Below are 15,670 nucleotides of genomic sequence, written 5' to 3' on the forward strand. Positions count from 1 at the left end.
GTGTGTGTGTGTGTGTGTGTGTGTGTGTGTGTGTGTGTGTGTGTGTGTGTGTATTGTTTTGTAACATGCTTTCACTTACCATCCAAAGTAGGCAGCACAGTCATATAAGTCTTGTACAATACTGGCAATGCGTCGTTGCTAATATGCATGTTTGGCAGATTAGGAATAAAATCATTCCCCACGAGAAATCCCATTAACACCCAGTCGTCGACAATTTTCTCTATATCAAAAGGGAACGGCAGTTTGTCCTTTATAGTTATAAACTCCTGTTCCAGATATTCTCTGAGTAATGACAAATGGAGGAGGTAGAAGTTTGTTTCTTCGGGGCTCGTTGCGCGTTGCGTTGTTTTGCCGAATTTCACCTGTGAATGAACAGGATAACTTTAAGATGATTTCAAAAGATTTTTTGCGAATATCTTGCTTCTATAATCTCCCGATACCTAAATGGAATAGAAACATGCCGCCGTGATAAAGCTATTTATATCCATATTTAGCTGTCAAATTCGAATGATAAACCGGCATTTTAAAATTTGATCACAATCGCTAACACGGCGAGCATCGTGACGTCACTATACATATATATGTATAGCGGGAAGGTACGCGACCACTAACAAAGCCAGTTCGTTGCACACTGGTTTATTAACAAATCGGTTAATGCTAAGACGGGGCGCAGCCCGCACACATGCACACACAAATATACAACATATGTAAAAACTGGAACTACAAAAACCCGGTATTTTTTTGTTAACAAATAGCTATATACACAATTTCATATCGTTATCCTTGTTCTTGAAAATGTATAATAATGGTTATTTACCAAATAAACAAAAGAACGAATGACTCTAGTGCGGTATCTTACCGATTCAGTATTCGCAATAAAAAAAAATTAATAATGGCAACATAGCTTTATCAACTGAAATAAATAAGTTATGGGGAGGTTTATCACACATACTGCCATGCTACGGCCGCTGGTATCCGTCTGGGTTCGTTTAGGAAATTATTATATTTTTATAACATTATATTAATCTTATCAATTTACGAGTACCTGGGAGAGTTTTAAGTGAACTTATGGACATTACATCAACTCCATATTGTAGCAATTGCAGCGTCATTGAAGATGTATAGCCTATATATGAAAAAACCTGAAAAGGCTAGCTACATTTCATTATTTGTAGTTGCTACAAACGTTCGTGATATATAAGGCATCGATATTGGAATTTACATGTTTGTTTTAGTGTTTATTTGTAATGGCATTTATATTTGTTTTACAATGTTCTTTGATTTTCATATGAGATGCACCGTTACCTCTTCCCTGAGCAGCGCGAAGTGCGGCTCGTGCGTGCACATGCCGAGCATGATGAGGTCAGCGTCGAGTCCGTACAAACAGTGCCGCGTGTTCGGGTCATAGTCGGGCTGCGATCGCGACCACCGGATGTAGTCCATTATTTTATGCTCACCTTCACCAGGAGTCTGCAATGTACACACTGGCTTAACAGAGTCCTTAGGAACTTTCCATTCCGGCCACCACCGTAATCGTACTTCGTAAACAGTAGCAGTACAGCTCCTTGTGAAAGAGTTCGTCCAGGGAAATACTGCTACCTGACCTATTTCTGCCGCCAAGCAGTAATATAAACATTCCTGCATTCCGGTTTTGAAGGGTAAGGATGATAGTGAAATTACAAGCATATGGGACTTGTCAACTTATGTCTCAGGGTGTCGGGCGCCATTTTAAAGCTCTGAATGGCACTGCAACTGTTATGGACAGGCGTATCGCTTACCACCAGGCGCACGACTTGTTCGTCCCGTCACTTGTGTTATAAAAAAAACCAGTTCCAAATAAGTCGATTTCCATTCGGTTCCATTCATATTCAATTGAGTGAGGCAAAAAACTTTCATGTTTCTAAAGGAAAAAGGTCGTTAAAACCAATACGCAACAAGCACGTAGAGAAATTCTTAACGTTTACTAACTCGTTGGGTGGCGAATGCACTGGTTTGGCGAAAAAGTGGCTGGTTCAAGTCCAGCCAAATAGAAGGAATGTTTCTTTGTGTTTATTCGATCTTTTTATCAATAAGTAAATTTCCTTCTTTATTTATGTAATTGCAATTTAACATTTATTGTTACTGCATGATGGGGTCTGTTTTCATTAATAACGTAGCACATTGTGTCTGCATCCTGTTACCACGTTAATAAGCCCATCTTTACTCATGATACCCCCTTATTATGAATTGATTATGTCAATAGCGACAAATACCCATAGCTGCCGTTCTTGCATTAAGTACAATCACTAAAAATCAACTAACCTCATGTCCCGAAAGCACAACTTTAACTTTGGACCAGAGCGGGTCATTGGTCATCTTTTCCTTGACGAAATAGCGCAGTTGCTCATGCAGACGTGCCATGAAAACCGTGCCGGGTGTGATGCAGTTGCTGTCAAAGCGTTTCTCTGACGGTAGCACTTCACCTGGTGATCAGATGTAAAAAGGGTAAAGGTAAAGGGTAATTATATAAAAAATGTTCTTGTGAACCACCGACCTGAACTGACTGAAAGATGATTGGAGTTATCATTTTCCACAAATAATTATTTTTAGCTAAATGTTTTTTTTTTTCATTTAAATATGTCCATAAGTGTACTTGTGTGTTGAAATTTGTGTAAGTCCATAATATTGTTATTTTCTCACCTTTAGCTCGTGCTTGTTCTTCCAGCTGTTCTGCTTCTCTGGCAGATCTGAATCTGTTGAAGTAAGTTATAGATACATCAATACTATGTTTTATGCGTAAGGTCACGCATAATTGAATATTGCATTTAACCTAAAGTAAATACCGCGCGAGGTGGGCGCCAACGGTTACAGCAATTTTTCTTTATATTTTTGCTGTTTCAACATCTGATAAGTTCAGAATAAAAAAATATTGCTCTTCCTACACTGACAAGAGCCTGGCTCTTAAATGAGATGTTGATGACTATTATACTAGAACCAATTAAAACACTTGTAAATTAATTAACTGATACAGTCGCGATTTAAACGCAAATTGAATAAGCCTGTACTTGATGATTTTAAAATATTTATATATACATCGCTCAGCTGAAGAGCATTAAATATGCTACAAAGAAAAAGACATACCTTCTGCCTCTCTGCTGGTTCATCTTTGCCCTTGGAGCAACACCGTCAATAGCCATAAAGAATAGTTTCTTAGGCTTGATGATTTGGAACAATATGCTAATATAGTGAAAGATGTCACGGAAGATTTTCTCTTCTGTAATGCGGAAGTGGGGGTTGGAGTCATCTGGATGAGAACAGTTGTGAATAATTCCATTCATGTCTAGATACATGTTGTCGAAGTCTGGGATCTGAAAAAAAAAAACAATAATGTAAAAAGAGCACAGTTACTTGCAAAGCAGCAAAGCATGAACACCATACTATTATTATGATTTATAAGTTTCTGAACACCATACTAATTAAACAGTACTCATGACATAGCTGGCGAATTCACATGGTCTCCAACATAATCAATCTAGAAGTTCATTAGCGCAACCTCGTATTTGAAACCTGTAGTAGGATAGATATCAGTGCATGGATGGTTGAAACACCACCACCCACCACCCTCCTCGCACAGTACACATAACACGCCAGCAATATTTGAGATGTGAGTGAATGTGGTGAGTTGAGGATGTGGTAAGATGAAGGTTTGGTGACCTGAGAATATGGTAACTTAAGTATTTCGTAACCTGTAGGGCTAGCATGATAAGGCGCGACCTGCGCGAGAGCGACATAAAGTGCGAGATACTGCTGTACGCCCATAGATAATAGCAATATCTCGCGCTTCTATGTCGCTCTGTTGTAAGTCGCGCTCTATAGTGCTGGCCCCGCAGCTCACTAGGATTTGACACAACTAATATTCTTTTGATAAATAGATATGAACACATTTCAACATCCAATGACATGTACTAACAAATATGTTATGTTAACATGCACTAACATTCACACAATTCAAAGTAAATACGCAGCAGCAAGCCCAAAATAAAAAGTATATAAATATTTCTACCCTCCTTGTCATAAATATGCACATTGGCATGTCAGTAACTTTCGAGGTATATTTTGATTAAATTTGACTTGAAATTTTTTTCATCCCATACAATGAAATCAACCAGAAGCTAATTCTATCAGCATTAAGAAAAATGAGTCAATTTTATCATTTTGTACAAAAAATATATTTTATGAAATTTGACTTCTGCAGTCCCGTTTTTTCATCCTATACAATGAAATTATTGTTACATAAAACTGAGTCAATCGGCACAAAAAACATTTAGATGAATTTTATTCATTTTTATGGATAAATCACGTGTGACTATAAAATGACTAAGCCAAAATTGATTTCACAAAAAAAGACTTAATGGTTCCTGGTTTCCTTGTATCTTCTATGTTTTATGATTTAATCATACTGTCCCATTTACAAAAGACACTCTGTATACTCTCCAAAATAGTCTAAGTCAATTAAGTTATTGTAATAATGTCTCGGGCCTGTCGTGGGTTATTTATAGTAAAGACAGAAGGATTGTAGTTTGGTCCGAATTACAGTCAAGCCTAAATTGTGATTTTAGGTAAAGCTTAAACCCGCCAAGTGTCCTAGCCACACAGTGCCTGTAAAAATTTTGGTACTGTAGCATCCTAGAGCCACAGTGTCCCTAACGCGCGCTTGTGTTTTCATCCACAATTAAAATTTTTTTTTTTAATTATAATATATTTATAAGATATTTTACCAAAATTTCAAGTCAATTTAATTTATTTTACATTTGAGTAATGGTTCTTTGGTGATGAACATTTATACAAGGTTCCGTCTTTTATTTGATGTCCAGTCCATTCCACTGTAGATATTGTGGTGCATTTATGCTCTATTTCATCTGTCAGTTGTTAATGTCAGCCTGTAGCCCTAAAAAATTTGTTCGGCTTTCCAACTCCCTCTGTAATAGCCATGGGGAATAGCGTTACATTTCTATTGCTGTGACTGTTCCGGTTAAAAAAAATCACAGTGATAAATCATCGTGATTTTGTCACGACTGTTACTTCCGTGACCTTGTTTTTAGTAGCAGTAGAGCTCCTTGTGAAAGAGCTCGTCCAGGGAAGTACTGCCACATTACCTATTTCTGCCGCCAAGCAGTAATGGTCACATTACTGTGTTCCGGTTGTGAAGGGTAAGGGTGCTGGTGAAATTACAGGCACATGAGACTTGTCAACTTATGTCTCAGGGTGACGGGCGCAGTGGCAGTGCCCCCAAGATCTTTGTAATTTAAAGCTCTTGGTGGCACTGCAACTGTTATGGGCAGGCGTGTAGCTTACCATCAGGCACACGACTTGTTCGTCCCGTTACTTAATGTCATAAAAAAAAAAAAAAAAAACCTTGTCACGCCTATAACTTACATCACGATATACGGTTTTAGCCAGCGGCTTCTTTCTAATACTTATAGCCGTTTTTTATAGAATGATTTAAGTTTTTACTCCCTGTGTATAAGTTTCAATTCCATTCACAAAATTTGATTTTGTATTTAATGTAATTTTGTTTGTTACTTATTTAATGCGAATCTTTGAATTGTTAAAAATGGCAATAAAGTGTAATGTAATTATATTTCTAGTAGAATACACAAAGTAGATAAATAGATAGATATAGATAGATAGATAGATAGATAAATATAAAATACCAAGTCTTCCTATAGTAACTAAAACAAATACACAAAAATATTTTACTTTGTTCATAAATAGGTTTATAATAACTGCTGCAGATTTTTTCATCCGCCCTTTCTAATAGTATAAGCACCTAAGACCCTTGTGAGTAAGCAAAGAAAGTCATCCTATTTCGATCACTCCCATCACCGAAATGGCCCGATTTGAAGAGAACTACAACAAGTGGCGCGCTCAGTCACCACTGAACGGTGATCGCGCATTATATAAAATTTTTTCATCGTGACGTTATTTATCACCCACCTCTACTCTGTAATGAATGTTGTCTCCCAATGTTGGGATGTACTAGTACAATATTGTGACATATTTTTGTAAGACGATGCATACCTACATGTAATTCTTTTTTTTAATTTAAATTTAATTCGGTTTTATAATTTTAACGAATGTTAATGTAGCTATGGGTTTATTCAACTTTAAGCAAGTCACTGGACACAATTAATAGGTAATCACCATTAAAATAAAGAACAATGCAATGGTTATATTCAACACTAAAGTACATAAGATTAGCCAAACTTTATATACCTGGTATTGCTTTACCAGCTCATTGAGGCAGGGGTACCTCTCGCTGGTGTATCTGAAGAACTTCGGAACACCCATTCTGAATGTTTATTTTCCAAAAAATCGCGATAAATATGGACTCTTGTCCCTGTTTGTTGTCACTAACCTGATTAACAGGTTAAACTGTTTAGCACTTGTTATCACACACTCAGGTATCCAATATCAATTACCATCGTCTGTATAACTCCTTTCAGCAGTTCTAAATGAACAAATTTAAGAGATTGGATCAAAAAACAGTAATTTTCGACATCGTTGGGGGTGATTTAGGGATGGTGTGTAAACAACAAATCGATTATATTTAGTTATGTAATCGATAAAATATATTGACAATAGGTATTATGGTACTAATGGTACGGTTCCTATAATAAATGTCAATACCTAAATTAAGATAAGAAAACTTTTCTTGGTCCACCACTGAGATCGACATTCATACTACAGTATGAAATCGAGTACAGTAACAAATCGACACGGATCTGCAATCGCTACTGACAATTCAATTTTCTTATCTATGATAGGGCACACAACGCTGTTTTGCACAAAGAGTACTTCGATTTTGGATTTGAAATCCGTTACACTGCAAATTACCACCTCTTTACATTTTCGTAACACTTAACAGCTATAATATTTTTAAATGTAATATGCATAAAATTACACACAAAAAATAACAAACATTGTGTTTTTGACCTATTTTAGAATGAAATTCTTCATAGCTATCTGTCCAAAAAATATTATTCAATTGTAATGTATTCATTCGCTTCAAAATTACAATGTTAGAGAAAATGAAATAAGGTAACCAAGTCTTAATAATACGTAAACATCTAATTACTACTTTTTCAATATTTTTTCAGAGAGTGTAAATCAGAAGAGTTACTGCAATACAAAGTACTAAAAAACGTGGAATTACGTCTATTTGCTAAGTTTTATTGAAATATCCCCTAGCTCGCCACTACACAGGACTTGACACAAGAGATAATAAAAATCGGTTCTCACTACTCAAAGTATACTGAGAGAAAAACGCCTTGAATTGGAGAAATAGCAAAATCAACCATTAAAGTAATTGCTCCTAAATTAAAGTTAGGCGCCATTTATAAAAATGAATCTTCATGCGTGAACAGCCACCCTTCGAGGTGGATGATTTTCTTCAAAATGAAATGGAACCACTATGGAAGTACCCCCTTTCCAACAAAAAAAGAATCATGAAAAAATTTTTTTTTTTTAAAGTGTTCTTTTTTAAATTTAAATTCTCCTAAACAGTTAACATAAAAAGATTTGGCTTAAAGTTCACAAAAAAACTCAAACGAAAATTATTTTTCTCCTGAACTAGATAGATGGCAGCACGATAGATCTACCAGTAAGTCGTAAACAGCATTGTCTTCTCCAATTCCCCATTCCTAACTAGATTTTTGCTACTCTATATTGTTTATGAATGTTGTGTTTTGGCACAGATAGAAAACAGGCCCTATAAATAAAGGAACGTTCGTAGAGGTAGTTCCGTGCCCCGTGACAGCACGTTGGTGGCGCTAGTGTACCGAATAGTGACGCGCCGCAAACCTTTATGGATCGGTTACTATTAGTGATGTCCTGTATCGCACTTTTACGGTAAAAATTACGGTTTCATCGGTCCTAGTTACTTTTTCATATTGCTAATGTTTTGTGGTTTAAAATAAAATACTGTATTTTCAGTTATATCTGTTTATTAATAACGAAAGCTACTACCGTTTCGTAAAGGTGTTAACGCATGGGAGAAGAAACGGCGAAAGAAACTCCCAGCAACTCATCTTTTGAATTTAACAATTAATGAATTATAACAAAACACAATTATTAAACAAAAGGTTCCTCGGCGGATTAGAGCACATAAGTCAAAAACCAACATCATTCATTTATAGTAATATATCTACCGACTTAACACGACGTCTAATTATTTTTTACTTTAATTTACAACTTACATTCTAGTGGCGTTTTTTTCAGATTTATCATTCTCTTCGCATTTTCCAACATTAGAAACAACAAGAAAATATATAATTATATATCAAAAGATTTGTAGTGAAGTAAACATAACGATCAGTTTTTTTTAAGTTATCGAACTCACAGTAGTAATTCTAAAAATCGTTTATGCAAAATTCGATACACCAACAAAATTATTATATGTTAAATGCGGAAAAATCACTGGAAAAGTCACTAAATCCTTGACAACACCGAGAAATCACATTATCGTGTCATATTGTCGTATTAAACCATCGAGCATGTTAAACTAAGTAACATCACTTTTATTTTTGTCAGCAGTGGTGCATCATAAGTATGATCTCCCGCTGTCCGAACAGCTAAAATGTAAGAAAAATAACTTATAAGTAATATCTTATTAATATAATAAATGTATAAGTAAGTATCTGTAGCCACCAACCCACTAAATACTTTCAGACAGTTACAGGACAAGTGGCTTTTCGACATGCTATTTCGACTTCTGAGAATAATGTAGGCCATGAGAAAGGCACTCTTTTATCATCGTAAAATTTATTAAAGTTTTTACTACTAAAAAAACTTATTATAACAATAAATTTAACACGTCAATTTATTTTAAATAATTTACATAATTTCATTCCAAGAGTTGCCGATGATTTATTAAATTGTTAGACATATTTCATTTTTAATGTTTTTTGTAGACATGGGGAATAGCGTTACATTTCTATCGCCGTGACTGTCGTTCCGGTTCCAAAAAAATCACAGTGATAAATCATCGTGATTTTGTCACGACTGTTACTTCCGTGACCTTATCACGCCTATAACTTACTTCACGATATACGGTTTTAGCCAGCGGTTTCTTTATAATACTTATAGCCGTTTTTTATAGAATTATTTAAGTTTTTACTCCCTTTGTAATAAGTTTCAATTACATTCAAAAAGTTGATTTTGTATTTAATGTAATTTTGTTTGTTACTTATTTAATGCGAATCTTTGGATTGTTAAAAATAGCAATAAAGTGTAATGTAATTATATTTCTAGTAGAATACACAAAGTAGATTATACATAAATATAAAATACCAACTCTTCCTATAATAAAACAAATATACAAAAATATTTTACTTTGTTCATAAATAAGTTTATAATAACTGCTGCAGATTTTTTTCATCCACCTTTTCTAGTAGTAATAAGCACCTACGACACTTGTGAGTGAGCAAAGAAAGTCATCCTATTTCGATCACTCCCATCGCCGAAATGGCCCGATTTTAAGAGAACTACAACGAGTTGCGCGCTCAGTCACCACGGAACGGAGATCGCGCATTATATAAAATACGTATGTCGTGATGTGAGTGACGGGGATAGCTATTGGAACGGAGGAACACCTATGTGACTTTGAACCGTCGTCGTTCCTTCGGAACGAGTCACAGTGATACTGTTTGACGGCGAATCTTCGCGATTTTTTCTCCGTGACGTTATTTATCACCCACCCCTAGTTTTTTGTGTCAAACGCTTGTCAAACGCCGTGGGCCTCGTACGTCCAATTAAATAAGACCTCCATACCCAGTACGTAAGTTTGTTATTTAGGTTCTGAATAAAGTGGATGATGAGGCTGATCTTCTATGGTCGGCTCAAATACTGAAGTGTTTCCGTAGCGTGGTGTAGTTATTGTTTTGTGATTTTCATCACAAAATAATAAGAAATACTACGTTAGTTTCCATTACCTTTTTCACGAATATTTTAAAATAAATAATTATAGCAACAAGGAAAACCATTGTAACCTACTACAGTAAATAAAACTAGATAAAACCATTTAAATAACCTTCACGTTTACATAAGTTTTTGCAAATAATTTACGTCTACAGACGTAATCAAGGGAATAATATGGATAATGACGAACTAGGTAACGAGTTGGTGCGGCTGGAAGGTGGATTTTTAGTCGATGAGGAGACTTATGTTGTGAATTCTGACGACGTTTTAGGTAAGACCCAAAAATATTCACCACGTCATATTATTATTTGTTTGCATTAGTCGTGTTTCCATTTTTTTATTCGTGCATTATTGTAGTCTTGTTTCCGTTTATAAATTCGTGAATTGTTCCAGAACAAGAGGAGAACAATTCCGATTCAAATTGCGGCAAGAACGTCCCTCTTAGAGAACAGGACAGATTCCTACCTATTGCCAATATTGCTAAAATTATGAAAAGGGCCATTCCTGAGAATGGAAAGGTAAGAACATTTATTATTGTTTATGTCATATAAATTTCTAAAACATAATAACTTATTTATCAGCAAGTAATTTTGCTTTATTCTTATTTATTCATTTTTATTTTGAAATATTTTAAATACTACTAGAAATACGTTAACGATAATGATACAATTATTATAAAATCCACTGCATAGTTTTCCTTTCTAGTACTTAGCATTACATTCAATTTGTTATTGACTTTAAATAACACTTGTTATATCATGTTTTAAAGTACCTTTAAGAAAAAAATGTCTAATCAGATACATAGTCTGGATCCTGTACTGGAATTGTTTTAGTCCAATCTTTTAAAATGCTTTTGAATTTTAAATTCTCCACTCTTACTCACAAAGCATTTTTTTTGGAAGAATGTGTATGGTAAAACCTCTCAGCATAACCTAAGCCAATCTTAGGCACTCCGGAGCTAACATATGCCATTGCAAGAGGAGTTTAAAAAAATTGAAGCAAAGAAAATGCTGCAATTTAATTCTGTTGGTGTTGGCTCTGAGTTTTAATTATAGTCTGTCTTTTGTGAAGACCGAATAAAATTACAGTTCATTGCGCAAAAATGTTGGCCGCTTGCAAGCAGCTAGTGATTGCAGTCGAGAAACATTTTAGTGACCATCACCTGAATATTGGTCATGCTTATGGAATAAATGAGTCATCCTCAACCTCGATAAGTTCATACATGCATACACTGTATTTAGAACTATGTTTATGAAAAATAAATAGAGGAGACATTTCAAAGTTTTTCATCTATCAAACCTGGCTAATTTTGTTAAAATGAATATGAAATAAAATTGATCTCGATACTAGTAGTCAAACTGTCAAAATAAGAATAAAGAAGGCAACAATGCAATTAGTAATTATTATAATGTCATAACATTCACAATTTAGTCGTTTTTGGCAAAATTTTATCTTCTTTCACAATCTATAGATGAAACTGTCAACAACAACTATTAACTACTACATAACTATTTAAATTTTATGAAGGCTGGCAACTCTACATACACACATCAAAAAAAGTTTGCGATCACTTCGAAAAACTGAAATCTTTTTTGTTATTGTAGATTATATTATGATTTTTTCTTCCTTTTAGATTCTTTATTTAAAAATAAATTAGAATTCAATTGTTTTTTCATATAAAAATGCTTTCAGTCCTAGCTTACACTCATTCAGAAATCTGATTTAGTCAATTATAAGCGATTCAAGATATTTTTCGTGGAAAGTTGTGATTGAAAAAATGCCAAGAGGATTATCAGAGGTTTTACGAGCTAGAATAGTAACTTTGAGGGAAGAAGGATACACCACGAGAGTAATAGCACGCAGACTTCCTATATCCCAATCCTGTGTCGTGGCTACGTTGCAGAGGTATCACGGAATGGGAAATTTAGCTGACCGACCCCGCAGCGGTCGCCCAACTGTTTTGACAGCTGCCCAAAAGCGCTATATTAGATTGCTGGCAGCCCGTGATCCAACAATCAACGCTACTAAAATAAAAGCAGAAGTTAGGGCCGCCTCTGGGCTTGAAGTTAGCACGCAGACCGTTCGCAATTGCTTGCACCAGGCTGGATTACGAGCACGGAGGTCTTGGCGAGCTCCGCTCAATTCCCGGCAACGTCAACAACGAAGATTGCAGTGGGCTAGACTTCGGCAAAATGAAGAAGGTGAGGACGAAAACATTTGGCAAAACTGTCTCTTCGTTGACGAATCCCGAATCAGCACTCATCCAGATAACCGACGTGTCCGTGTCTGGAGAAGACCAGGCGACCGTGAAAGACAAAGAACTGCCACTGGAACAGTTCAGCAAGGCGGAAAATCGGTGTCCTTTTGGGGTGGCATTATGATTGGAGCTAGAACGCCTTTGATCCAGTATCGGGGCTTCATGACAGCAGACATGTACAAAGCAGTTGCTATTGATGATATCGTCAGACCATTCCGAGTAAACCATGGGCACCAATTTGTACTGGTCGATGATAATGCGCCCGCACATCGAGCTCAACGAGTCAATGTTGCTCTACAAGAATACGATATCACACGATTAGACTGGCCTGCCGGCTCGCCCGACTTAAACCCAATAGAGCATGCGTGGGATGCTCTTAAACGAGCAGTATGGAACCGTGAGCCACGTCCCCAGACAGTTCCAGAGCTCAGGGAAGCCGCTATTGAAGAATGGGATAGGTTACCCCAGGAAATGCTGGATAACTTGATCCTCAGCATGCCCAGGAGGATCTTCGCATGTATTCGAGCCATGGGAGGAGTTATTTTATATTGAATTCACACCTTTTAATAATAAATTGTTGTTTAAGTTTAATTAAACAGTCTTTTTCTTTCTATGAAATTTCTATCACTATTACATTATGATTAATGGCTCAATTTTTTAAAATAAATAATAAAAAATAGTTTTATATTTTAATTTCAAACAGGGTATTCCTATTTAAAGAAAGCATACAACATAGATTTTTTCTTGATAAAGTTAAATTTAAAGAATTATAGGAGCTTATGCTATTGATCGCAAACTTTTTTTGATGTGTGTATGTCGTTTTAATCCACCTGCAAAAAAGACACGACTATAGTGGTATTCATAAATCGGCTGCTAGCCGCAGCTATAAATGTCCCTATACTAAGCTACGTTGTAGTAATAATGACATATAAGTATAATGTGTAATAAATTTGCAGATAGCGAAGGATGCTCGCGAGTGCGTACAAGAATGCATATCTGAGTTCATATCATTTGTCACAAGCGAGGCCAGTGACCGATGCCAGGTGGAGAAGCGGAAAACTATCAATGGAGAAGATGTTCTATTCGCCTTGAGCACCCTCGGTTTTGATAACTATGTTGAGCCTCTAAAACTGTATTTGAAGAAGTATAGGGAAATTGTTTTATCACCTGTAAGTTTTACATTATTACAAAAATATGAAGGGTATTTGAAAAAAAAAATCATGGTTTTTCAATTTCTTACATTTCTGATTTCTATTTCTATCAGATACTAAATTCAGACAGAGAATAATTGTCCCGAGATATTAGCAAAATAAAGGAAACATACACAGAAAGCATGATTTTGGTAAAAATTTGAAATTAATCAGGATCCTAGATGTATGATTGATAACCATGTTTCTGCCCCTGTAGTCTTCATATGCTTGATTATAATATTAATTACCTAGACTGATCTCGAAGTGTTTCAAGCAGAGATGGATGAAATGGTCCAACCTGTGAATAGATGATCAGTCTGGTGTCCTGAGGACACTGTTGGTAAGTTGGTAAGGTGGTGACAAAATAGATTAATATAATCGCTGTTTCATTTGTATTAAAGTACGAAATTACTTGTTACCCTAAATGCCTTCATCTAAAAAAATCCTAAAATGCGGCTTTAATTGTTCTTGCTGGGAATGCTTTAACAACAAACTAAAAATACTAATTTCTTGTTCCAGGTCACTATCAATAAACTCAATAAAACTATAGTGCTATACAATGGTAAGTACTATGTATCTTTATCCTTTATCTTATAAACCACTATGTAGAAAATAGTCTGTGCAGCAGGTTTTGAAATAGTTTATCGGATTTTAGTAAACATGACTAGTAGACATTGACGTATTTAGCAGTTGCGGTTGCTGCAATACTGAACCTGCTGCGAGTTGGACTGTATCAAAGTTTCTATACTAAATTGTTTGCTTTCAAAATAAATATTCACTGCCAGATTTTAATCACGGAGAATATTCTAGAGTTATTTCTAAGTATGACAGAATATTTGTTTTTTTGCACTAATTTCTTATTCCAATGAAAAAATATATACTTACCGTCAAAGACGAAATTTCAATAATTTTGAATACACCGTGACATGGCCAACATTTCTATATTTCTGCCAAATTCCAATCTCTGCCGTCAAGCAGTAATGTGAGCATTACTGCGTAGCGGTTTTGAAGGGCGCTGGTGAACCTGCAGGACCATGAGACTTGTCGATTTTATCTCTTTGAGTGACGGGTGCGAAGCATTGTTCCTCATATATTTGCGATTTCATGCTCTTTGACACTGCAACTGTTATAGACAGATGTGTCGCTTACCACCAGTCGCATATGTGCTCGCGCCACTTCACAAAAATGTCCATTTTCTCCTGCCATTGTCAGAGACGCCATAACATATTCTAAGTAATATATGTGTATATATTCTTATGATGGCACTTCACATGGCTAGTTGTATTTGCGTATTTGATATATTTGGCAAACAATCACCGTCTGTGGATGGTATATGTCACAAAGTATTTCCCTTGTGTATATTCGACAAATACAGCAAACACCAAACTCGCGTTACCGCGCGCTGGTCGATATCTCAACGCCCATCAAAGGAGCCAAATAGGCAAGTAAACCGTCCACACTTTGGTCATATTCATTATTTTATTATTTGGCTCCATGTGGAGACGGTCATTATTGTCAGTGTTTGCATGTTTATCTGTACGTCATATATTTTTCCAATCACATCAAACCCCAATAGCGAATACAAGTAGCCATGTGAAGTGCCGCCATTAGCTCTAAAATGAAACTAATTTTGTCAATTTTTCAGAGGAAGGAACCCATGGATGCATCACACCGGATGACCACGATGGTCAATCGGAAACGGTCATTTATACGTATAGTAGAGGTAACTCCGTGTTCGATAATCAATAGTAATATTCATGCTTTCGGACCATTTTCGGACACAAAGAAGAGGTGTTTATCCCAGTGTAAGAGGCATATTGCATAAGACGCTATGCAGACATTGTTCTTTTTGTGGACGCAGATCTTAAAATCATATTCTACACGAAGTAGACAGCTACGCGCACAAATACGAGTGTTATTCCGTAGCGCCTAGAAGCGTAGACGTTGCAAGCCACCGTCGTCGCTACGTCATCACCGCGATACCGTAGGGCGTCACTGGTATTTAGTGACGACGTTAAATATCGTTCGCTAAACGCGTTTGGTATTTAGCGAACGACACCTGACATCAACGCGGTGGCTATCGCTGGTACTTATATAGTGACTACGTCAAGATATCGTTCATTAAAACGCCAACTTTAATGCCGCTTGTGTGATATGACTCATTATAAAATTGAAGACAGTGTGGTATTTAAATTGTTTCCAGATTCAAAATGTGAAAGTGAATATAAGTTAATTGTAACATACAGGATAAGGTTTTTAGAGAAAA

The 15,670-nt window shown here is 35.9% G+C and overlaps 2 protein-coding genes across 2 annotated transcripts in view; one reads left to right on the forward strand and one right to left on the reverse strand.

The window, feature by feature from the left end:
* LOC113236494 (5'-3' exoribonuclease 1) overlaps positions 1–6,556 on the reverse strand; it is a 45,697-nt gene extending 39,141 nt beyond the window's left edge. Inside the window, 6 exon segments of the mRNA XM_026472595.1 lie at positions 80–362; positions 1,306–1,470; positions 2,302–2,462; positions 2,680–2,732; positions 3,121–3,347; positions 6,256–6,556. Coding sequence (XP_026328380.1) covers positions 80–362; positions 1,306–1,470; positions 2,302–2,462; positions 2,680–2,732; positions 3,121–3,347; positions 6,256–6,330 — 964 coding nt within the window. The 5' untranslated portion in view covers positions 6,331–6,556.
* Positions 6,557–9,960: 3,404 nt separating this feature from the next.
* LOC113236571 (nuclear transcription factor Y subunit B-3) lies at positions 9,961–15,645 on the forward strand. The gene is made up of 5 exons (XM_026472707.1): positions 9,961–10,228; positions 10,351–10,475; positions 13,171–13,383; positions 13,924–13,966; positions 15,050–15,645. The coding sequence occupies exons 1-5, from the start codon at positions 10,132–10,134 to the stop codon at positions 15,151–15,153; spliced, it is 582 nt and encodes a 193-aa protein (XP_026328492.1). The 5' UTR covers positions 9,961–10,131; the 3' UTR covers positions 15,154–15,645.
* The last annotated feature ends 25 nt before the right edge of the window (positions 15,646–15,670 follow it).

The sequence above is a fragment of the Hyposmocoma kahamanoa genome, unplaced genomic scaffold (genome assembly GCF_003589595.1).
Source record: "Hyposmocoma kahamanoa isolate Upper Pololo Valley unplaced genomic scaffold, ASM358959v1 92, whole genome shotgun sequence".
NCBI lineage: Eukaryota > Metazoa > Arthropoda > Insecta > Lepidoptera > Cosmopterigidae > Hyposmocoma > Hyposmocoma kahamanoa.

Excerpts from the sequence above, each read along its gene's own strand:
- LOC113236571 (XM_026472707.1), top strand. The coding sequence starts at position 10,132 with ATGGATAATGACGAACTAGGTAACGAGTTGGTGCGGCTGGAAGGTGGA. Across the intron at positions 13,384-13,923 it reads GGGAAATTGTTTTATCACCT|GTCACTATCAATAAACTCAA; the intron begins GTAAGTTTTACA and ends TTCTTGTTCCAG. Across the intron at positions 13,967-15,049 it reads AACTATAGTGCTATACAATG|AGGAAGGAACCCATGGATGC; the intron begins GTAAGTACTATG and ends TCAATTTTTCAG.